The sequence below is a fragment of the Sinocyclocheilus anshuiensis genome, unplaced genomic scaffold (genome assembly GCF_001515605.1).
Source record: "Sinocyclocheilus anshuiensis isolate Anshui unplaced genomic scaffold, SAMN03320099.WGS_v1.1 scaffold1296, whole genome shotgun sequence".
In the NCBI taxonomy this organism is placed as follows: Eukaryota; Metazoa; Chordata; class Actinopteri; order Cypriniformes; family Cyprinidae; genus Sinocyclocheilus; species Sinocyclocheilus anshuiensis.
In genome coordinates, this window is record NW_015542415.1 from 440,008 (window position 1) to 464,559 (window position 24,552).

The 24,552-nt window shown below is 38.3% G+C and overlaps 1 protein-coding gene across 6 annotated transcripts in view; it reads left to right on the forward strand.

The window, feature by feature from the left end:
* Nucleotides 1–21,509, forward strand: part of LOC107693456 (kelch-like protein 13) — a 66,234-nt gene extending 44,725 nt beyond the window's left edge. For all 6 annotated transcript variants that reach the window (XM_016492858.1, XM_016492862.1, XM_016492859.1 and 3 more), the window contains 6 exons: nucleotides 2,077–2,221; nucleotides 4,234–4,366; nucleotides 8,125–8,321; nucleotides 8,413–9,208; nucleotides 12,045–12,158; nucleotides 20,235–21,509. In XM_016492858.1, the coding sequence (XP_016348344.1) occupies nucleotides 2,077–2,221; nucleotides 4,234–4,366; nucleotides 8,125–8,321; nucleotides 8,413–9,208; nucleotides 12,045–12,158; nucleotides 20,235–20,728 (1,879 nt within the window). In that variant the 3' untranslated portion in view covers nucleotides 20,729–21,509. The remainder of the gene's footprint in view (nucleotides 1–2,076; nucleotides 2,222–4,233; nucleotides 4,367–8,124; nucleotides 8,322–8,412; nucleotides 9,209–12,044; nucleotides 12,159–20,234) is intronic.
* Nucleotides 21,510–24,552: the final 3,043 nt, after the last annotated feature.

Sequence of the window (24,552 nt, forward strand, 5' to 3'; positions counted from 1 at the left end):
TTGAACGTTGTTTTCTCTTCATTTCCCCACCACTCAAGAACATTGATATTTGCTGTTTTTAAGCCATTCCTGTTTTGTTTTTCTGAGGTTGCTGTTATACTGAAGAATAAATCCTCCATCACAGGTATCTTGTAGGCTCTGTCAGGTTTTCCTTCATGATTACTCTGTATTTTGCTGTATTAATTTTACCCTCTCAAGCCTTCTAAGTGTGCAGAGAATCATCGCATAAGTATGATGCTGCAATCAAAGTGGGGTCGGTGTTTTTCTGACTCCGTTTTATGACTTGTGCCAGACATGCCGTTTGGTATGAGAGCCAAAAATCAATTTTAGCCTCATCAGACAGAACCTTCTTCCAGCTGTCCTCAGTGTCTCTCACAACCTGGCAAACTGTAGCAGAGATGTCATATGACATTTTTGACTAGTGGCTTTCTTTTTGCTACTCTCTGCTGAAGAACCAGGAAAACCACTGAAGCTTGTAGCTCTTTCAGAGTTGTCATTGGTCTCTACTAGGTGGTCTCTTTCTTAAAATCGTTTTAACCGTACTCCAGTGGATATTCACTGATTCAGAAATATTCTTGTCCATCTCTTGACTTGTGCTTTTCAGTTTACAGTTTCTCGTCATGATGAGTTTGGCACAGTAGTGACTCACCAGAAGTTGGATTGTCCAGACAGTTGTGTATTAATTTAAGATGCCTGAAACTAGTTGGTTGCATTTATGTATTTGTGTGTTATCAAGTCAATTTGTGTACATGTACCATTCAAGGGTTTGGGGTCAGTAATTTTTTTGTTTTGTTTCAAAAATACCAAGACTGCACATACAGTAAAAACAGTAATATTGTGAAATAACTGGTTTCTATTTTAATTCATTTTAAATTGTAATGTATTCCTGTGATGGCAAAGCAGAATTTTCAGCAGCCATTAATTCAGTCTTCTGTGACACTTTCTAATATGCTGATTTGGTAATATTCTGAAACATTTCTTCTTAGCAATGTTCAAAACAGTTGTGCTGCTTAATATTTTTGTGGAAACCATGATATTTTTTCAGGACTCTTTAAATAGAAGTTTCAGAAGAACAGCATTAGAAATCTTTTGTAACATCAAAAAGTGTCTTCACTGTCACTTGTGATTAATTTAATGAATCCTTGAAGAATAAATTTATTAATTAAAAAAAAAGTCATACTGACCCCAAACTTTTAAATGGTCCTGTATGTTTTATAGTATAGTTTTCTAGCACTATAGTTCAGTGTTGTAAAATGCATGTGAAACGTTTCTCTCATGACGCAAATGTGAGGAACAAAATTACAATGTCATTTTTTTTTACCATTGCCACTTTTCTGAGCGATTTAAATTGGCATCTCTTATGTGATGCTACCATTGGCACTGTCATGTGCTGTTTGTCACAAATATATTAAAAATATACACGTCAGTTATATCAGAAAGAGAAGGAAGAAATCAAAAGAGATAAATGTCTGTCTGGTTTTGTTCCACTGTTATTTGGAGCAATGGTTGATCTTAAAATGTTCTGACTGTTTGCTCTTTCACCATTAGGCTTGGAAAAGGCCAAGCAAGCTGACCGCAACATCTGAAAGAACATGGACCAGTTTAATTGGGTTTCATGATACTTTTCTTTATACATGTGCCCTAAAAAGTAAGGTTAACATGGCCATACAGGAAAAAAAATCTTTGTCTTATTAGTAAATTGGCAAAACAAGATTTCTGATGAATATTAGTTTTAGGTTCTTTAAAGTAAAAAGCCTATAATTTCTGAGATCTTTGACCTCGTGTTTGTTGTGTAACTTTGTGTTAAACTGCCATTTTACATGTGCTTTGTGTTGTGAACGTTCAGTTGTGTATGTGTCTGTGCTACGTGTTTTATCATTTGAGGAGGGTTTCTGTGCTGTACTCGTGTTGAAAAATCAGGAGGCACCACATCTGTTTCACATCTAATGAATCAATATTGTGTTTACAGTCAAAACATGTTTGATCTTTTCACACAGTGCTGTCTGTACCACTCTCACACTTAACAGGTTATAACCGCATTTTAACCTTTCTTCTCTCTCTTTCTCTGATGGGCAGATCACTGGTGGAAGATGATGATGCTCAGATGATGAAGGTGTCACTGGGATGCAGTGAAATGGGGCTCTCTTCCCACTTGCAGGCCTCAAAAACTGGAAACACACGCTTCTTTACCAGCAACACACACAGCTCTGTGGTTTTACAGGTGAGTGTGTGCGATTACATACGTCTCTTACTAAATGTCAGGGTGGGTGTGTGGGGTGTCACCATCTGCCATTCCGGCATCATGTCACACGTGAGAGTTTGTGTGTGTGTGTGTGTGTGTGTGTGTGTGTTCAGAAGAGACTGTGAAGATCATCTCTGCTGTTACTGGCAGTCAGGCTTTAGTTCACACATAAAGATAATAATATTATGATCATCATCATCATCGGCGGTGGGCTCAGTCCTGCCTGAGGTCCATGAGAACATTCATTAGCACCTATCTGTGGGTCACCTGACAAGTGCCAGCATGTGCTTGTGTGGGAACAAGGTGATAATTTCATTGAAATTTGCCAGTGAGTCATTGCAGACAGATCAGTAAGTGAAGGTCACCTGATTCCCTCTGTTTGTGTGCATTGGTTCATATTTATTTAGCCACTGTTGCATGATGTCCTCTTCACATTAATACATTAATTAATGCGCGCGCACACACATATTTACATCTATCTATCTATCTGCAGGCACACAGACAAATTAATGTATTGCGTGATTTCTAGGTATCATCAGCACTGACAATTTACATTGACATGACGAGGTCACTCTATTGATTCCTATCACAATGTCATTGACATTGACATCCATCACCTGACCGGCATTCAGGCTGAAATCAGCTGCTGCTGTGAGAGGAGGTTAATTGTGTTTATATGAACTTCAAATTGCCATTTATTAAGATTGAATCAGTTTATTAAATCGAAATACCATAGATGAACAATATTTGAAAAAAACTGAAGTTGATGACAGCCGCTCCGAGATGACATCATTTCAATTTAAATCTGTCACATGGCACATGTGTCCTAAAGCACAGCAGCTCTCATCCCCCTACAGTATCACTAACTGCTGGAAAAATGATGTGATTTGTTGGGAAACAGCACTCTTTTCATTTGATTGGATGTTTATCCCCAGGCTCTGTGTCCTCACACACCAAACATACACAGAATGAGAGTTTTAGCTGAGGAAGCATGTTTAGTGTGTTTTAGCATGTGTTTTGTGTTGTACATCCATTTCTTTAGTAAAAAAAAAAAAGCTGCATATTTGTGCTGACAAAATGAGCACAAATAATTTTTTTTAGACCTTTTGTTTAATTTTAACATCTTCATAGTAATAATAATAATAATAATCTATAAGTATTATTTTTAATATAGATTATTAATTCCATAGTGACACAATATACATATAGCCCACAAATACCTTCACACAGTGTTTGTAAATGGGGATGCCTCAACACAAAATGCTTTTACTGTCAAATTAGATGCAGCAAAAGCATAGTGTTGTCACCTTTTACATTTTACATTTAGCAGACACTTTTATCCAAAGGGGGCATGAATGAGGCACATCACAAGCTTTTAGTTTTAGATTTTGTGTCAGACGCTGATGTTATGAGGCAGGTAAAGACAGCCAGTTGGCTTTTCCATGTTTATCATCCAGCCCTGAGGGTGTAGTACAGTGTTTGGTGCTTAAAAAGCTTGTGTGTAATTTCAGTAAGTGTAGCACTGATTGGATTGTGCCTTATTTCATGACCTATCACATGCTTGGCATTTGCTTTTGCACATGCTGCTGGATTGAGCCTGGCACAGCGGCTCTGAGAGAGAGAGAGAAAGTGAGTGTGTGTGTGTGTGTGTGTGTGTGTGTGTGTGAGTGGACCATGGCTCTGTCCTGTTAATTATGGCTCGTCCCCTCATGCATCTGACCTCCTGTTCATTAATTAACCCCACAATCTTTTATTCAGAAATGACGCTCATGGGACGCATAGTAATGATACAGCTCCTTAACATTCACACTCTGTTTTCTTGGGTGATAACAACAGATTAGATTTAGTGTTTTTGTTGTTGTTGTTTTTCCTCAAGACCATTTCGTTCAATCACTTTCCTCCTCCTCAGTGAATTCATTAAGTCCATTACAGAAATGCCTGTCAGTTCTCTTACTTCCTCTGTGTTTTATGTTCTTCTCTCTGTCTCTCAGGGTTTTGACCAGTTGAGGATAGAGGGCCTGCTGTGTGATGTCACGTTGGTGGCGGGAGATGGGGATGAGGCGTTTCCTGTTCACCGAGCCATGATGGCCTCCTCCAGCGACTACTTTAAAGCCATGTTTACAGGTGAGTGAGGGAATAAGACATGGGATAACAAAGGATTAGGTGAGGTGAAGCCAAGTTTCCACGTGAGGAAGGGATAAAAGAAGGAAGAAGTAAAAAAACAGAGGTGTTTTGGGACTGAAAGGTCAAAGTTTGACAGAAGAGAAAGAGAGAAGAGACTCCAGTTAAGTTGTTGATGTACTATACTGTACTAATTGGCTATACTGGATTGTTTTGGTTTTTGCTTAGTACTGTCCCTTTAAATCTTCTTTTGCTCTTTTTTTTTTTTTGGTCTATTAATCATGTAAATATCAGTAACTTGTCAGTCTCATTTAGTCACACCAGAGACTTCCCCTCAGAGCTCAGAATGTTCCTGATTCTCTCTCCATTCACTCCCTCCCTCACTCGCCCTCTCTCTCTCTCTCAGAAACATACTCCGTTTCTTGGGAAGAAAGAACAAAGCAAGAGAGGTAAAAAAAAGATAAGAAAGCAAGGGATTTGCTCGGGGTTATTTGGAAAAGCTTGTTCAGAGATAATCAGTTCGATGGAAAGGACTTCATTTCATTATTCGAATTGAGTTCAGCTATTCCCTAAATAATTATGCTGTACTGCATACTACCTATATACCATTTAATACTGCATACTACCAAACCCTGGATTAGTTTTTAACGTAAAACTATTATGAGAGAGCACTAAACCAATTCTAAAGAAGCAGTGTGTCCAGGGAATCCTCTTTCTGCAGGCTAACACCATTCCCTAACTAGAGCTGGGGGGGAAATCAGTTTATTGATGCATCACGATTCTGAATCAGTCCACAAAAATTCAGAATTAAGTCAAGTGTACATTATTTAGTAAAGTGATTTCCACTTTAATTAAAAAATATATAACAAACACGATTAATGTAACCATTTTAAGGAAAAAAGGATGTTTTGTTATAGCTATTGGAGCAAGGGTGCCGCCATCTTGCAATACCTCAGCGTGTGACGTCACGGGTTGGTTTGCTCCGTTGGCCAATGAAGTAATATACATTGATAATAATAAATGTTCTTGAGTAATTGTAGCGAATCAGCTCATAAGGGAAATATGAATAATTAATCATAATTAGTTATAATTAATTATAAATATTTAGATCCGCTGTAGATATTTACTTGACCTCTCAGGGTCAACTGTCTGTCAATTCTAAGAACGTTACTTTCCTGCTTAAGAAAAATAACTTTCTTATTGTACAATACTACTCAGAGCATGTAGCATAAATCTGCATGATTAGGGACTCCAGTTATGAGCAAACAACAAACAACCTCAAGTGTAATACAAGTAAGACTTTATTAACTGCGTAAACACTTGAACTAGTCTAACACACACACACACACACACACACACACACACATACAGTTGGAATTAATTAGTAGAAAAGTCCATTTCTACTGTGCCTTGTGCCTCTTGCGATGGAACATGCAGTGATTTTCCCTGCTTCGCATTCCATTAGGTCGTAAATGTATCTGGTGTCAGGGTTGCCATGGTAACCAGGGTCCTGGGCCCTGTTCACAGACAACTTAGCACCCAGTATGTTTATTGGGTGAGGGGTCTGTGAACGTTTGTTAATCTAATGAATAATTGATTTGTTAAATCAAATGAAAAATTGTGTTTTTGATTGGTCCAGACGCTACATAATACATCTCAGAATGATTTCTGAATGATCATATGACCCTGAAAACCAAAGTAATGACTGCTGAAAATTCAGCTTTGCAATTACAAGAAATTTAAAATTTTAATATGAAATGTTAAAATGGAATTTTTTAAATTGTAATATTTTACAATAGTTTTTACTGTATTTTTGATTAAATAAATGCAACCTTAGTGAGCATAAGAATCTTTCAAAAACATTAAGATCTTACCGACCCCAATTCTTTGAATGGTAGTGTATGAATTTTTTTTCTCCATGATAACAGTATTAATCACTCAGGCTCTTCCATGTAAATCTTAAGTTTTTGTCCTAACTAGTCATGACAGGCGTCAGGACATTTTGTTGATTGCATGATTTCTTTCTACAACATCGCGGCAGGTAGCCACACCCATCAAATCTAATTGATTCAAAATTTAGCTTTGAATAATGTTGCAATAATCATTAAAGTCTGTGTAAAGGCAATTCAGAGAATAAACACATTATAAATGCTAGAAATGTATTGCTGAAAACACATTACAAAGACTGTGAACTATGTAGTGCTGAATTATGGAGTTAGACCATTACACAGCTTTTCACCATTTTTGTGTTCAGGATTTTTTGGGTGGGTCTCGGTGACGCACTGGAGCCACTGAGCATGGCCCCTCCCCTAACACTATAATAACTAGAGCTTATTAGCATCAGAGGTTTGTCCGCTCAATCGCGAATTACTGTAATTACCATTAGTTACTACAGTTTGCTAGCTATGCCTTCATCACGTTAATGTATATTACCTGGTTGCGAAAATGTACAAAACATCTTGGTCTCCTTGTTTAAATTTCCTAAAAATTATGATATCAAGAAGAGATTTTGTAAAGAGCCACCTTGATGGAGAGCTGAGGATCACCACCAACACCCGCCTCTGCTGTGAACATTTTACACCAGATAGTTTTACAAACTTTCATCAGAGACAACTGGGATTCACTGATAATCTGCTGTTACTGGTGAATGGTAGCAGCTTTCCCGCGAGTGGGCGTGATTTCAGCGCAGACAGCGAACACGCACGCCCCCAGCATTTTAGAGCAGACAATACTGCTGCTTTTTCAAGATTTTGATAACTTATTTTATTTACTTGGCAGTTATTTTATCATTCAAATTTGGCTGGGTTAATAACACATTTTTCTGTGATGTGACAAACTCAGAACACATACAGTATTTAATATTGCTTTACACGGACTTCTATATCTATATCTATACTTTATCTTCTGATTAGCTGTGATTATGTCAGGTCGTGCACAAACACACTAATCGTGTTCAGTTGTATATGGAATGTGTATATAGGCCTAGCTGAGAAATGTGCTGCATCTGTTTATAGGTCAGTAGTATTTGTAAGCCCATCAAAGTCCTGCTCACACGTGTGCCATGAGCATTTCAGCACGGCAAGACTTCCATAATTGCTGTCTGTCACTTTCTTTCATTCTCCCCTTGTGTTCTACTTCTCTTTTTCTCTCTCTATCGTTCTCTCTTTCGCCATCTCTGTATAGTTGAGGAATCACATCTGAATTAATGAAAGTGGTTTGATTTATTTCAAACGTGGCTCTTGAATAAGTGGCTCATTATCATGGTAAAGAGAATTGGTGACAGCTTGCAGTGAGACTCACTTATCTTCTCTCTCTCTTTTGATTTATTTCAAACGTTGCTCTTGAATAAGTGGCTCATTATCATGGTAAAGAGAACTGGTGACAGCTTGCAGTGAGACTCACTTATCTTCTCTCTCTCTTTTGATTTATTTCAAACGTTGCTCTTGAATAAGTGGCTCATTATCATGGTAAAGAGAACTGGTGACAGCTTGCAGTGAGACTCACTTATCTTCTCTCTCTCTTTTCCTCTTTCTCTCATTCTCCTTATTGTTTCTGTCACTCTCCCCTCTCTGTCTTTGATCCGCTCGTTTGCAATGTTTTGTGGCAATCCCTCCTCCATTCTTTTCTTCCTCATTCTCTTCATCTGCTTTTCCCCTTTTTTTATATCTGTTTTGCTCTAATATTTCTTTGCACTGATTTTCTCTTGCTTTCATCTCCTCCTCTCGTCATCTCTTCCTCTCTTTCTCTTTTTTTTTCCTCAGGTGGAATGAAAGAGCAGGATTTGATGTGTATAAAGCTACATGGTGTGAATCGAATAGGGCTAAAGAAGATTATAGACTTCATTTACACCGCCAAACTCTCTCTCAACATGGAGAACCTACAGGACACCCTAGAGGCTGCTAGCTTTCTCCAGATCCTGCCTGTCCTTGACTTTTGCAAAGTCTTTCTCATTTCTGGGGTAGGACACTGTTCAAACTATTTCAAATGAGAACACTTTTATTCTGCAATGTATTTTGTAATGTTAAAACACAGTTCCTACCTCCTCTTAGGTGTCGCTGGACAACTGCGTGGAGGTGGGGCGCATCGCCAACACTTACAACCTCACAGAGGTGGACAAATACGTCAACAACTTTATCCTGAAGAATTTCCCCTCGCTACTCGGCACCGGCGAGTTTGTCAAACTTCCATTCGAACGTCTAGCGTTTGTGCTCTCCTCCAACAGTCTAAAACACTGCAGCGAACTGGACCTGTTCAAATCTGCGTGCCGCTGGTTACGCTACGAAGAAGGCCGAATGGAATACGCCGCCAAGCTAATGCGCAATATCCGATTCCCCCTAATGAGTCCGACAGAACTCATAAACCACGTGCAGACTGTCGACTTCATGCGTACAGACAATACCTGTGTTAATCTTTTATTAGAAGCCAGCAACTACCAGATGATGCCATACATGCAGCCGGTGATGCAGTCGGAACGAACTGTGATCCGTTCAGACAATACCCATTTAGTGACGCTAGGGGGCGTGCTACGGCAACAGCTTGTTGTAAGTAAAGAGTTGCGACTTTTTGACGAAAAAGCACATGAATGGAAGGCACTGGCACCCATGGACGCCCCGCGCTACCAGCATGGGATCGCAGTGATCGGGAACTTTTTGTATGTGGTCGGGGGACAGAGTAACTATGACACGAAAGGTAAAACAGCTGTGGATACCGTGTTTCGATACGACCCGAGGTATAACAAGTGGATTCAGGTGGCGTGTCTGAATGAGAAGAGGACCTTTTTTCATCTGAGCGCTCTCAAAGGACATCTATACGCTGTGGGTGGGAGAAACGCTGCAGGAGAGCTGGGTGAGTCAGCAAGGGATTTAAGTGTCACAGCAGGGGACAGATTTCCAAGGGACACGCTGTGCTTCAGTTGTTGGCATGTTTTGTAAATATAACATTAATAGGTGTCTTGCAGTGCTAATTATGTGTGGATGCAAACAAAAATTTGAAATGCTAAAAAGATCTTGGTATTTTTGGTTGGTCCTAATTATAGAAAGATTTGACTTTATGCTGAAGGAGAGCTGGTTTGTCAGTAGTGCTGCCCACTAAAGGGTGTTGCTAATCATGTCAGTGGTTCTCAACTGGTGGGCCGTGACTCAAAATACTTTCGTCACTTCTGTAGAAGCTAGCATAATTAGGCAGATACCAACATGGACAGGTTACTTGACATTGCCTCCACCTTCAGAACCATGGACAAAATTACACAAGATCAAAAATTACAACCCAGACTAAATTAAATATTGGTTTACATGCAGTGAGGATATACATGGTTTGTGCTGACACCATTGTGTTTTGTGATGCGAGACACTACCAAAATTTAACTTAAGTGTAAAAATGTAACTGAAGTAGCAGCAGATCATTTCTTAAATGTAGAGCTCAGTCTTGGTTCTATCCATCAGTTGTTCATTGAATTAACGCAGATCTGAATGCGAGCTTGCAGTGGATCAGATCGGAGAAGGCTGTCATTTCACCGGAAGATTGAGCTATGACATTTAGATGAAACATTATTACTTAAATGAAAGAAATAAATGTATGCATGGATGTATTTTTCACAATAAGATCAGAAAGATGCATTTAAAAAATATACAGGGTGATTTTCCATATGTTGCTGACGGTCAATTTTCATATTGAGCCTTCATCATGAAAATAACTTTATTACATATCGTTGGGCATATGTGCTTTACTGTAGTATTCATATATTTTAATGTTTTTTTTAAAGGATATTGTTGTTTGATCATTTGGAACATATATAAAAATGAAATCCAAACTTAAATTAGATCATTCCAGGCTACAGAAGTTTGGGTGCCCCGGAAACAACAAAGTGAGGAACCGTGAAACTCAAAAACTAATTGCCATTGCCACAAAAAGCTTTCAGCCAAAATTTTAATAGTATACAGGATTTTAGTATACTTGGTTTTAGCACTGTTTGCTTTATAGTCTTTATTCCAGCAGCTATGGTTGTATGTCTGCGTCAGGCAAAGGTGGAGCTTAACCAGAGATGATAGTTCTCACAGGGTGAATGCCCCAGTGGAACGTGGGTAATTAAAATGCAGGGGCAGCTCCACATAGCAGAACATAGAGTGCAAACACATCAATGCCCCCACAACCAAAAATGACCTTCCCATCATCCACAGCAATGCTCCTCATTACTATACACAAACACAGACCAGATATATACAGCACCTCAAAACTGACAGGAAAGAGACAAATACACAACCACACAGATGTCACACTACAGAGGTTTGATAATGGACTCTGACGCACTCACTTCCACAGTGAGACAAAAAAAACGTACTTGCAGTCCTCTGCATACAATTTACATGGACTCACACACTGGCCTTTCTCATGTTTAGCCGATGACGCTCAAGCCCCTTCTTTCTATAGCGACCACCGTCATTTATTGCTTTGAGTTGAATTTAATCTTTTTACCCCGTACTGTTTGAGGACTTTGCCCGCTGTCTAATATTACTGCCCAGTGTGTTTGATTTGTCACTCTCAGTACAAGATTTGCAGGAACTGCCGTTAAATACGAATGACAAGTGATCGATTTTAAAAGCTACATAACCCAGATAACTGGTGATGTGGCCTCATATCCAAAAAATATACAAAAGACACAGGCTCTCAAAAAAAATGTACAAATTCAGCATGCGATTATTAGGAATTATTACATAGATGCAGAATGATAAATTATGCAGTGTTTTTAAATTAAAAAAAACGAGGTGATCTGTTATTATAAATGTAGACTGACAGATCCTGATGAATGTGGATGTATGGGGTTGTGAAGACTGAGTGAATGAATGTTGTGCAGGTGATATTTATGATCATAGTTTACTGATTTTGCCTTGCTCTGAGAGTTGTATTTTTGTGTCAGTCAGAACAGACACCGACTCTCCTGTTGACGATCATTATTGGAAAACAGGCTGTCTGTATTAAATAGTGTACTGTATATTACTGTAATGAACAATTTTAGACCAACAATTTTGCTTTTTGGCGATTCGATTGAAAAGCCAACCACATCAGTTTTAGAAAAACCTTGAACAAATAGGTAGAAACTTTATGTACACAATGAGCTTATGCTGTTGTGAAGTATGATGAACAAATGGGCTCCCATCTTTACTTTAAATACCCATAATTATGTTGTGATAATTATGATATGATATCAGTGTGAGAGTCATAAACCTCCACTGCTCTGTTTCAGACCGCTCATTTTCCACCTGCTGTTGTTTAGGATTTTACATGCAGTTGGTTTAATAAACATGGAGAAGCTATATTTTATGTAGTCACAGTTTATTACCCTTCTATCTTTTAGCCAGAAGACAGACTCCGCATGAAGTGCTTGTTCTGTGATTGGTTCATCATCTCTGTGGCCGAGTGACTGAGAACCAATATTAATGGTCATCAGAATCTAAACTTGCATCTGTTCAGTGTGCTGTGAAAGTACACTAGTTTGGTTGTGTATAATTGAGCACTAAAGCATCCCTGTTCTCTCTATTTGTGAGAGCATGACTGTACAAGAACTCATTTTCTGTCCCCTTTAGACCTCTTCCTGGATCCATTCTAACTCAGCTGTTAGTCTAGTCATCTTTATTGGCATTCAAGTTTTCATCTCTAATTCTCACTATCTCTTGTCTTTCTCCAGCAACTGTGGAGTGTTATAACCCCAGGACAAACGAATGGACGTATGTGGCCAAAATGAATGAGCCACATTATGGACACGCAGGCACCGTTTACGGTGGATACATGTATATTTCAGGTACATGTCACATATCTGTATGTTTGTTAGTTATGAGGACAGTAAGACATTTGTTTTATACATTTGTTTTTATAAAGTCTCATGTTCACCAAGGCTGCATCTATTTGATCAAAAATACAGTATTACAGTAATACAGTACATTATTACAATTTAAAACAACAATATTCTATGTTAATTTAATATAAAATGTCATTTATTATTGTCATGACAAAGCTGAATTTTCAGCAGTCATTCCTCCAGTCTTCAGTGTCACATGATCCTTCAGAAATCATTCAACTATGCCGATTTGCTGCTCAACAAACATTTTATCAATATTCAAGACATTTATGCTGCTTAATATTTTTGTGGAAGATGTGATACATTTTTTCAGCAATTTTTTAACATTATAAATATTATATATTTTTTTTAACATTATAAATGTTTTTACTGTCATTTTTTATTAATTTAATGTATTCTTCCTGACTAAAAGTATTAATTTCTTTCAACAATAAAAATAAATCTTACTGAACCCAAACTTTTGATCGGTAGTATACATGGCATGTGAAAGAAAACAATCCTGATCAGAAGGGAAAATATTTTAAGCGTCAAGCTCTCGATTCGATTTTATTCAGATTCATTGATATATTTCAGTTTTAATGTCAGCAAGAACAGCTTAAAACCACGCACTTCACCTTTAATATGTGCACAAATTCGAGAAAAAAAGTACAATTTAGTCACATACTCGTCCTCATTCTCAAACACATTTTCACAGATCAGGGGTCTCATTTATAAACGTTGCGCACGCACAAAATGGGCATAGAAATTGCGTACGCAATTTTCCACGCACATATCAGGTTGGCGTAAATATGTACGCACCGTACGGACATTCTAGACCATGCGTACGCACTTTTTTTCCTGGAGTGAGAAAAGTAATGAAGTAAACAACGATTTTAAATCTGTATTCATTTCGATATACACATTTACATGTGTCCATTAATGGAGATAAGCACTGAAATTACGTAAAGTCATTACGCAGAAATTGAACAAAAATGATATGTCTAGTGGCTGACATATTTAGTGGATGCGCTTGATCACTTTTCCTGTGGCATGCTGTTTTAATGACAGCGAGGAGTGCTATAGGTGCACAATAATTCATACACGCTGTGCTTCAGTTGTTGGCATGTTTTGTAAATATAACATTAATAGGTGTCTTGCAGTGCTAATTATGTGTGGATGCAAACAAAAATTTGAAATGCTAAAAAGATCTTGGTATTTTTGGTTGGTCCTAATTATAGAAAGATTTGACTTTATGCTGAAGGAGAGCTGGTTTGTCAGTAGTGCTGCCCACTAAAGGGTGTTGCTAATCATGTCAGTGGTTCTCAACTGGTGGGCCGTGACTCAAAATACTTTCGTCACTTCTGTAGAAGCTAGCATAATTAGGCAGATACCAACATGGACAGGTTACTTGACATTGCCTCCACCTTCAGAACCATGGACAAAATTACACAAGATCAAAAATTACAACCCAGACTAAATTAAATATTGGTTTACATGCAGTGAGGATATACATGGTTTGTGCTGACACCATTGTGTTTTGTGATGCGAGACACTACCAAAATTTAACTTAAGTGTAAAAATGTAACTGAAGTAGCAGCAGATCATTTCTTAAATGTAGAGCTCAGTCTTGGTTCTATCCATCAGTTGTTCATTGAATTAACGCAGATCTGAATGCGAGCTTGCAGTGGATCAGATCGGAGAAGGCTGTCATTTCACCGGAAGATTGAGCTATGACATTTAGATGAAACATTATTACTTAAATGAAAGAAATAAATGTATGCATGGATGTATTTTTCACAATAAGATCAGAAAGATGCATTTAAAAAATATACAGGGTGATTTTCCATATGTTGCTGACGGTCAATTTTCATATTGAGCCTTCATCATGAAAATAACTTTATTACATATCGTTGGGCATATGTGCTTTACTGTAGTATTCATATATTTTAATGTTTTTTTTAAAGGATATTGTTGTTTGATCATTTGGAACATATATAAAAATGAAATCCAAACTTAAATTAGATCATTCCAGGCTACAGAAGTTTGGGTGCCCCGGAAACAACAAAGTGAGGAACCGTGAAACTCAAAAACTAATTGCCATTGCCACAAAAAGCTTTCAGCCAAAATTTTAATAGTATACAGGATTTTAGTATACTTGGTTTTAGCACTGTTTGCTTTATAGTCTTTATTCCAGCAGCTATGGTTGTATGTCTGCGTCAGGCAAAGGTGGAGCTTAACCAGAGATGATAGTTCTCACAGGGTGAATGCCCCAGTGGAACGTGGGTAATTAAAATGCAGGGGCAGCTCCACATAGCAGAACATAGAGTGCAAACACATCAATGCCCCCACAACCAAAAATGACCTTCCCATCATCCACAGCAATGCTCCTCATTACTATACACAAACACAGACCAGATATATACAGCACCTCAAAACTGACAGGAAAGAGACAAATACACAACCACACAGATGTCACACTACAGAGGTTTGATAATGGACTCTGACGCACTCACTTCCACAGTGAGACAAAAAAAACGTACTTGCAGTCCTCTGCATACAATTTACATGGACTCACACACTGGCCTTTCTCATGTTTAGCCGATGACGCTCAAGCCCCTTCTTTCTATAGCGACCACCGTCATTTATTGCTTTGAGTTGAATTTAATCTTTTTACCCCGTACTGTTTGAGGACTTTGCCCGCTGTCTAATATTACTGCCCAGTGTGTTTGATTTGTCACTCTCAGTACAAGATTTGCAGGAACTGCCGTTAAATACGAATGACAAGTGATCGATTTTAAAAGCTACATAACCCAGATAACTGGTGATGTGGCCTCATATCCAAAAAATATACAAAAGACACAGGCTCTCAAAAAAAATGTACAAATTCAGCATGCGATTATTAGGAATTATTACATAGATGCAGAATGATAAATTATGCAGTGTTTTTAAATTAAAAAAAACGAGGTGATCTGTTATTATAAATGTAGACTGACAGATCCTGATGAATGTGGATGTATGGGGTTGTGAAGACTGAGTGAATGAATGTTGTGCAGGTGATATTTATGATCATAGTTTACTGATTTTGCCTTGCTCTGAGAGTTGTATTTTTGTGTCAGTCAGAACAGACACCGACTCTCCTGTTGACGATCATTATTGGAAAACAGGCTGTCTGTATTAAATAGTGTACTGTATATTACTGTAATGAACAATTTTAGACCAACAATTTTGCTTTTTGGCGATTCGATTGAAAAGCCAACCACATCAGTTTTAGAAAAACCTTGAACAAATAGGTAGAAACTTTATGTACACAATGAGCTTATGCTGTTGTGAAGTATGATGAACAAATGGGCTCCCATCTTTACTTTAAATACCCATAATTATGTTGTGATAATTATGATATGATATCAGTGTGAGAGTCATAAACCTCCACTGCTCTGTTTCAGACCGCTCATTTTCCACCTGCTGTTGTTTAGGATTTTACATGCAGTTGGTTTAATAAACATGGAGAAGCTATATTTTATGTAGTCACAGTTTATTACCCTTCTATCTTTTAGCCAGAAGACAGACTCCGCATGAAGTGCTTGTTCTGTGATTGGTTCATCATCTCTGTGGCCGAGTGACTGAGAACCAATATTAATGGTCATCAGAATCTAAACTTGCATCTGTTCAGTGTGCTGTGAAAGTACACTAGTTTGGTTGTGTATAATTGAGCACTAAAGCATCCCTGTTCTCTCTATTTGTGAGAGCATGACTGTACAAGAACTCATTTTCTGTCCCCTTTAGACCTCTTCCTGGATCCATTCTAACTCAGCTGTTAGTCTAGTCATCTTTATTGGCATTCAAGTTTTCATCTCTAATTCTCACTATCTCTTGTCTTTCTCCAGCAACTGTGGAGTGTTATAACCCCAGGACAAACGAATGGACGTATGTGGCCAAAATGAATGAGCCACATTATGGACACGCAGGCACCGTTTACGGTGGATACATGTATATTTCAGGTACATGTCACATATCTGTATGTTTGTTAGTTATGAGGACAGTAAGACATTTGTTTTATACATTTGTTTTTATAAAGTCTCATGTTCACCAAGGCTGCATCTATTTGATCAAAAATACAGTATTACAGTAATACAGTACATTATTACAATTTAAAACAACAATATTCTATGTTAATTTAATATAAAATGTCATTTATTATTGTCATGACAAAGCTGAATTTTCAGCAGTCATTCCTCCAGTCTTCAGTGTCACATGATCCTTCAGAAATCATTCAACTATGCCGATTTGCTGCTCAACAAACATTTTATCAATATTCAAGACATTTATGCTGCTTAATATTTTTGTGGAAGATGTGATACATTTTTTCAGCAATTTTTTAACATTATAAATATTATATATTTTTTTTAACATTATAAATGTTTTTACTGTCATTTTTTATTAATTTAATGTATTCTTCCTGACTAAAAGTATTAATTTCTTTCAACAATAAAAATAAATCTTACTGAACCCAAACTTTTGATCGGTAGTATACATGGCATGTGAAAGAAAACAATCCTGATCAGAAGGGAAAATATTTTAAGCGTCAAGCTCTCGATTCGATTTTATTCAGATTCATTGATATATTTCAGTTTTAATGTCAGCAAGAACAGCTTAAAACCACGCACTTCACCTTTAATATGTGCACAAATTCGAGAAAAAAAGTACAATTTAGTCACATACTCGTCCTCATTCTCAAACACATTTTCACAGATCAGGGGTCTCATTTATAAACGTTGCGCACGCACAAAATGGGCATAGAAATTGCGTACGCAATTTTCCACGCACATATCAGGTTGGCGTAAATATGTACGCACCGTACGGACATTCTAGACCATGCGTACGCACTTTTTTTCCTGGAGTGAGAAAAGTAATGAAGTAAACAACGATTTTAAATCTGTATTCATTTCGATATACACATTTACATGTGTCCATTAATGGAGATAAGCACTGAAATTACGTAAAGTCATTACGCAGAAATTGAACAAAAATGATATGTCTAGTGGCTGACATATTTAGTGGATGCGCTTGATCACTTTTCCTGTGGCATGCTGTTTTAATGACAGCGAGGAGTGCTATAGGTGCACAATAATTCATATTTAAACTAAACTGCAGATCAAATATTTTAGTGAGAACAATGATCAATGATGCGCACTTACTTCGATATTATGGCGGACACTGCTGGATTCAGTGGTCGAACGGTCTATTGTCCGGTTTGAATAGGTCCAATGATAATAGCTTACTGTACAACCGCAGCTGCACGGAGGTGTTGATGCCGTGTGAAGGCATCTCCACAACATTATGGAAAAATACCACTGTATTTGAAGGATACAACTTGAAGAAAATGGTAATTTGCATGTTTTCTTTTTAAAATAGGCTACTTTGTCAGTGATGTGCCGAGTCAGACAATTCTATTTACACTGCAATAAATATAGGCTAAAAATAGCTAAAAGATGTTCACCTTATCAGCAAAACTGCATAAATTTAATTTGATTTGAATTGTTTAAAACAACTGAAATACTATTCGGCCAGTGGAAAAGAATGAGATCAACTCTATTCTAAAATAATTATCTGAGAACTATTTTAAACCGTTTTGTTTTTATGTATTTTGATATATTTATGCTAAAACATAACAAGGATACTGGATGATTTTTAGCAATAAAAATAGTGTATGGCACAAATGGCATTTATAGTGCGTATCTCATATTTCCTAAATGTCTTGTACCTTTAATGGTGTTAAATATGGTGTCACATGGATGGGAATATGCATGTAAATGATATGCAGATGAGGTTATGCATAGTAAAACTAGGCGTTGTAAGCTCCATATATGGTGATTTCGGGGAGGAGTCGGGGTGGAGATGCACGTACGCACAATCTACCCCTGACTGGGATTTATAAAGGGATTTTTGCGCAGGTTCTGGCGTACCTGAAAATTTTTGTGTGTATGCAAAATCTAGCTTTTGTGCATACATACACTTTTAGGATGAAATCTACGGAGAGTTTTATAAATGAGACCCCAGGTATCTGGTAAGGTGTCGCTGACAGGAAGAGGAATATCTGGACGATGAGAATGAGATGTTCTCACCACACACACAAACTGATCCTCCATAGATCAGTGTGTGTGTGTGTGTTCCCTCTATCGCACAAAAACACTTTCAGATGGCAAGAAATTAACTTCTCTAAACAGAGGATCACACAGACACTCTCTCACAGGATGTTAACCTGCCCTGTGCAGGATTGTTCCCATCGCATGCTCGCTTTACAGGATTGCAGGTCAAATCCTGCTTTATGGAGATGAGTCCTACTTTCACTGAGAATGATAAACAGAGAGAGAGAGAGAGATGGTTGGTTGGATAGGGTGGCGAGAGGAGGAGATGTAGTGATGACATGAATCAGAGAAGTGTGTTTCTGTGTGATAATGAACATTGAGGTATGTAGGAGGAGTGTGATCACACACACACACACACACGAAGAGAGCTGTGATAATGCTGCTCAAGGCTTTCTGTCGTTTTCTCCCACACACACATTTACCTCTCCATAAGTTAGCTTTCCCTCTTACATGAGCATGAGACAGATGACTCTCATTCAACCCTCCAGCAACCTCTAAATAACATTCTGAACTCCTCAACATATGTGAGTGCTGTCCATGAGGCAGTGTCGCTGTAGGCAGATTTTTTTTTTTAGTATTATTATGTAGTATTTGTTATTTTCAATGTTATACTATTATTTTAATTTTTTTGCCATTTTTAAAATACTGTTTATTTCTCTGCCTCTAAAACAGTGTTTTCTATGTACATACAAGGCCATGTGGATAGGGAAAATAAATGTGAACAGTATTATATCTTATTTGGAATCCAGTCAAATCCAAGTTCAAGTTCCAATTTATCTTTTTTCCATGCTGAATATTCTGTTTCACTCATAAAGGTTGAATGCTTTCTGAATGGAGCTAATGAAAAATGAGGAAAAAACAAAACACCGATTTTGATCAATGTGACATTTCTGGAGAGTTAATAGCTGTCTCTTCGAAACCGCACACAAAATATAAAACCCTCCTCCAGGTCACTGTCTCAATCTGTTCTGCCTCAAGCATTGTGTATTTATTCATGCACAAGTCTTTTCTAGTGATGTACATATACACATTTACATTGATTCTCACACTTCTTTCCTCCTTCCTCTCCTCCACCCATGCTTTTTCTCTAGAGTATTTTTGAAATTGCTGATCCTTTTGTTTTTCCTCTGGTGTCTGTGTCCTTACTTCTGCATGCCTCTCTCTCTCTAGGTTTCTCTCTGTTATATGGTTCATGAAGCAATGGAGTATTAAGCTCTGCACTCACATGAGCTTTAGTGTGCATGCATGAAACAGTCTTATGTTATGTGCTGCCTCATGCCTTGTTCTCTGTCATCATCTGCCCTTCTCCTTACCCTAATCTCACCTCTTCCTCTCTCCTGTGCCTGTTTCCTCACCTTTTCACTTCAAACTTCTCTTTCTGCTTTATTTGTGTTTTGATTCATACAGATGCACTAGAGGAGGAGAGTGAGAGAATGTGTGTGTGTGTGAGTGAATCATTCTCATCTCTTAGTAAAGGAAAGAATGGATGGATGGATAAAGAGTTAGAGGGCAAAAATAGGAGGGATGGAGAGAGGAAGAGAAGGGAGGGTCTGGTTGGCTGATGCCCAGGTGCCTGATGGGATGGTTCTCTTTATTTTCAGCCCTCCCTGTAGACATGTCCTGTTTTCTTTTTCCTCTTGTCTTTTTTCCTCCGCTTCCCTCTCTAGTTCATTTCGGTGAGTGTGCGGACCTGTTTATGTGTGTGTGTGTTGTCAAAGATGCATTATTCAATCTTAACTCTTTCCTCAGCAGACCTTGAGAGAGTTTCCATGCACACATTATGCATGATTAATTTCTTGTTGTGTATATCTAATGCTTCCAGGAGCGTACACACACAAGGTGTCCGTTTTAGCAGAGAAAGTGATGTGAATTCTCTCTGCGCTTTGTTGTGCAGGTGGAATAACCCACGACACCTTTCAGAAGGAGCTCATGTGCTTCGACCCGGACGCTGATATGTGGTCTCAGAAGGCTCCCATGACCACGGTCCGTGGCCTGCATTGCATGTGCACGGTTGGCGACCGCCTCTACGTCATTGGAGGAAACCATTTCCGGGGCACAAGCGACTATGACGACGTGCTGAGCTGCGAGTACTACAGTCCCGCCCTGGACCTGTGGACGCCGATCGCCGCCATGCTTCGCGGGCAGAGCGACGTGGGCGTGGCTGTGTTTGAGAACAAGATCTACGTGGTGGGCGGCTACTCGTGGAACAATCGCTGCATGGTAGAGATTGTTCAGAAATACGACCCCGAGAAGGACGAATGGCACAAAGTGTTCGACTTGCCCGAGTCCCTCGGCGGCATCAGAGCCTGCACTCTGACCGTATTTCCGCCCGAGGACCTCTCGCTCTCTGGCTCACCAAACCGCGAGTCTCCTCTGTCGGCTCCTTGAGAATGGATGGAGGGAGAGTGAGAGAGACAAAGGAATAAAACGGACGGATTGGTTGACAGACATGCAGATGGATGAGTAGATGCAACTCCATCACCCCAGTCTCTCTTGTTCTCTCTCTCTCTCTCTTTCTCCCTCTATCTCTCTCTGTCCCCACAGGAAAAAGACAATGTTTGCACTCCCCACTGATATACGTTTCAATGGTGTCTGTGGTGAAACCCCATCCCTTCCCTCAAAACGATTCCACTTCTCTTCCTCATCCCATCCCTTCGCTTCTCTCCTCCTGAGAGCAAATGCTGAAAAAATCCTTCCGTCCCCTCTTGATGAGAAAGAAAAATGGAAGCACTCCCAGGGCTGGGTGTAACTACATATTAGCATTGCATTTGGGGGGTTGTTTTGTCTCTTTTGGCAGGAATAACCTTAACTTGAACAACAAATGACTTTGCAATTCAACTTTTCTACCTGAGTCTCCAGAGTTTTGCTATGAAGACTTTGTTCCCTGATCCTACCTATTCTGAGGTCGCCTACCCCCTCACTATTCTCTCTCTCTCTCTCTCCATTATGCCCGCTCATTTTTCCCGTTTCTGTCCACTCTCACCCTTTGCCCAGTTTTTTACCCTCATTCTCTTGTCACTATCAGGGGGTTAGTTGACCTTTGACCACAGGATGAGGAAACAGTTTTAAACTCAGGGGTTGGCCTGCCCCCATCCCTCCCTGCCTAACTGATATTTAATTTCTCTACTCCTGCTGTTGTTATGAACCATTGACAGAATTGTGTTTTCTAAATTTAATAAACAAGATTTTGAGGAAAACAAAATGTGTTGGTTTGATTTTCATTTAGTTCTCCGCTTTCTTCAAAGCTTCTTCTATGCACTGGCCATCAACATCATATATTGTGAATACACAGTGTGCAGTGGCGTACCTGCAACGCCTTTAGCCATGCCTGTTTTTAAAATACAAAATGGGCTTAAGTGCCATATTGCTTTTATTCAAGGTTCACTACACAATTGTATGTTTGAACACAGCTGTTGTTGACCAATCAGCATCTAGGATCAGAACCATCCATTTTATAATCAAGAATCCACTTCAACAGCTATGTTAAGAGTCTGTTTAATATGGACTTGAATGGGCTATCATGGACAGAGACACCAAGGCTTTCTGAAGAGTTTGATACAGTCCACATCATCAGTGTATGCAAAAATAAGTGTGGACACGCAAGATAGTATGTGACCATATTACAGAATAAAGCAAAAGTGTTGCTTTTAAAAGCAGTTTGTTATTTTCTGGTGTATTTGAATGGTCTGTGGTTCATTTCATTGGGAAATCACAGTTTCATCTGTTTAGGGACCTGAGCACAAGTGCAAGATATTTTCACGTTTTATTCTACAACATTAAAATTCATGTGTATTGCCTCACTTGAGAATTTTTGTTTTTGTTTTGGCGGTTTAAGGCGGTTGATAACAACTGACTAAATAGGACTACAGAGGTTGTCAGGAACATTAAAAGTCATTATGCTGAACAGGAACTAACTAGTTTGCTTTTACAGCATTGTTGTGTTTATATACGCATGCTTTTGCAAACTGTTTTAACTTTCCAAATAGCAGAACTCCAGAGTTGACAGAAGTGTAATAGTTTATGACCTAACTTTAGTTTTTTTTTGTTTTGTTTTGTTTTACTTTTGACGATTGTATTTACAGTTCAAAATATTTAAGATTTAAGTTCACTGAAGACTTGCCTTGATGAGACCAAAAAAAAACAAAAAAACGTCTTAAACTTTAAGTGGTCACAGAGCTTATTTTCTGCAATAATCAAAAATCACAAAAAAAAAAAAAATCTATTGAATCTGCTAACTTCTGAGTTGACAAAATTCTTACAAGCTTATTGCTATATGCAATGTCATTGATTACATTAGTATTCAATTTGATGATAGCGCCACCTGTTGGTCAACAGCAATAGCGTTATAAGTAATTCCACATATTGCTTTTAAGCTGCTTTTCCTAAAATCAACACTGGGGAAGTATTGTCCAATAAAATCTACCATTTATGACATTGTTGTGCTTGCTTCTCTCTGTCTCAGGCAGGTGTTCGGCTCAGCCCGTTGTGCTGGTGGTGCCCAGGTGAACTACCATCTGTGTGAGTGTGTGTGGCCTCCCGACAAAACATATGGTCACTAATCGATTACAACTTAAATGAGACACAGGGCTCGGCCCAAACTTGCTCTAAGCCCTGTGGGGCACAATTAAGTACACACTTTACATTGGTTAATAACTCTGTAAAGCAACAGACCATTGTGCTCTAGTTAGTCAAACATAATTGACTCCTCTGATTAGTTGTGTCAGTGTGTGTCACAGGCATTAGTTTATCAATTTGATTGCCAGCTAGTGCAGTGAGTGTATGTGTGCCTGACGTGCATGGGGACCTTCTGGCCTCATTGGTGTTGTGGCCCTGGGCTGCATCAGTTGTTCTAAATTGCATTAAAGCCTCATGGGAAAACAGTACTAAATGCAGGGTCAAGGGCAAACACAGATGAGAGCATCAAGAGTGTGTGTGGACACTGGACAGTAATGCTGTTACTATTAGAATAAGGGCAGGTTTTAAAGCACTGTAATTCTCTGCTAAATGTAGCTCTACAGGGGACGCCTCGCACCCATAATCCCAGCTGTCCTCCATAAAAGCAGGATTAGTAATCATATTATGGTTTTTGTTCCCCACCCCCATTTAAAGGGGTACTCCACCCAAAAATAAAAATTCTCTCATTATTTACTCACCTTCATGCCATGCAGGGAAGGACTTACGGGGCCGTGGGCCCCTGAGCTTGAGTTTATGTTTGGGCCCCATACCTATACAACAAATGCCCTCAACTAGAACATTATTATGGAGTTACACAAAATACACAAATTTAAATATGCTTTCAGGTTCATATACTGTATACCATTAATAGGCAACATGTCTTGTCAAAGTTTAGATGTAATAATATATTAAATAGTCACTATAATACAATAAACAGGATGTGATCTCTCAGTTGAGAGATCAAAACCCTGAAATAACACTGAGCAGAAAAAAACCAAAGAGATGTATTATAAAAATGTATTGTCATATCTGTGTCCTTTTATGTCAGATTCTTAAATTTAATCAATTCAATCTGAATAAAAAAACATGCTGGCTATTAACAATCAAGTTAAATCACTATAAACAAAATCCATAGATGGATTTTGCATAAGTTATGTTAGGTTTAAATACAACATTTGAATGTAGAAATATTAAATGATTGCAAAAATGAAATAATGAGCTACTTTTTAAAATATGAAACTACAACCGCCAGTAGGTGGCAGCAAGTGACTGTCTTAATGAGTGAGTTGAATCCTTAAATCAACCGATTCGTTTAAAATGCTAATTCATTTAACTTGGTAAACAACTGTACTTATAGCCTGTTTGAACCATTTACTGGTCCGTGTAATGCTGAGAAACAAAAATTCGGAAAAACAGGACTCTAGTTTGTGTGATAGGCTAACTCCTATGTCGTAGGCATTCACTCATTAAATGCAGGGTTCTTTCAACCAATACATTTCAATTACTTTTAAGGCAATATTCATGACCTAATGCTCCATTATTTTACACAAATGTTCAGATTTATCATAGCATATGCTAAGGAAAATTAATGATTATTAATGCTATTTGTTTGCTTTTTAATAAGCATAGGCTGCGACTGTGCCAGACGTTACTTCATGCAGAGAACATAAGTTAGGCTACATAATCACATAACTGAATGCCAGAATGTTAAGTATATTGTAATTTGCTTAGCCAGTATTATAAATTAAACTCAGGAC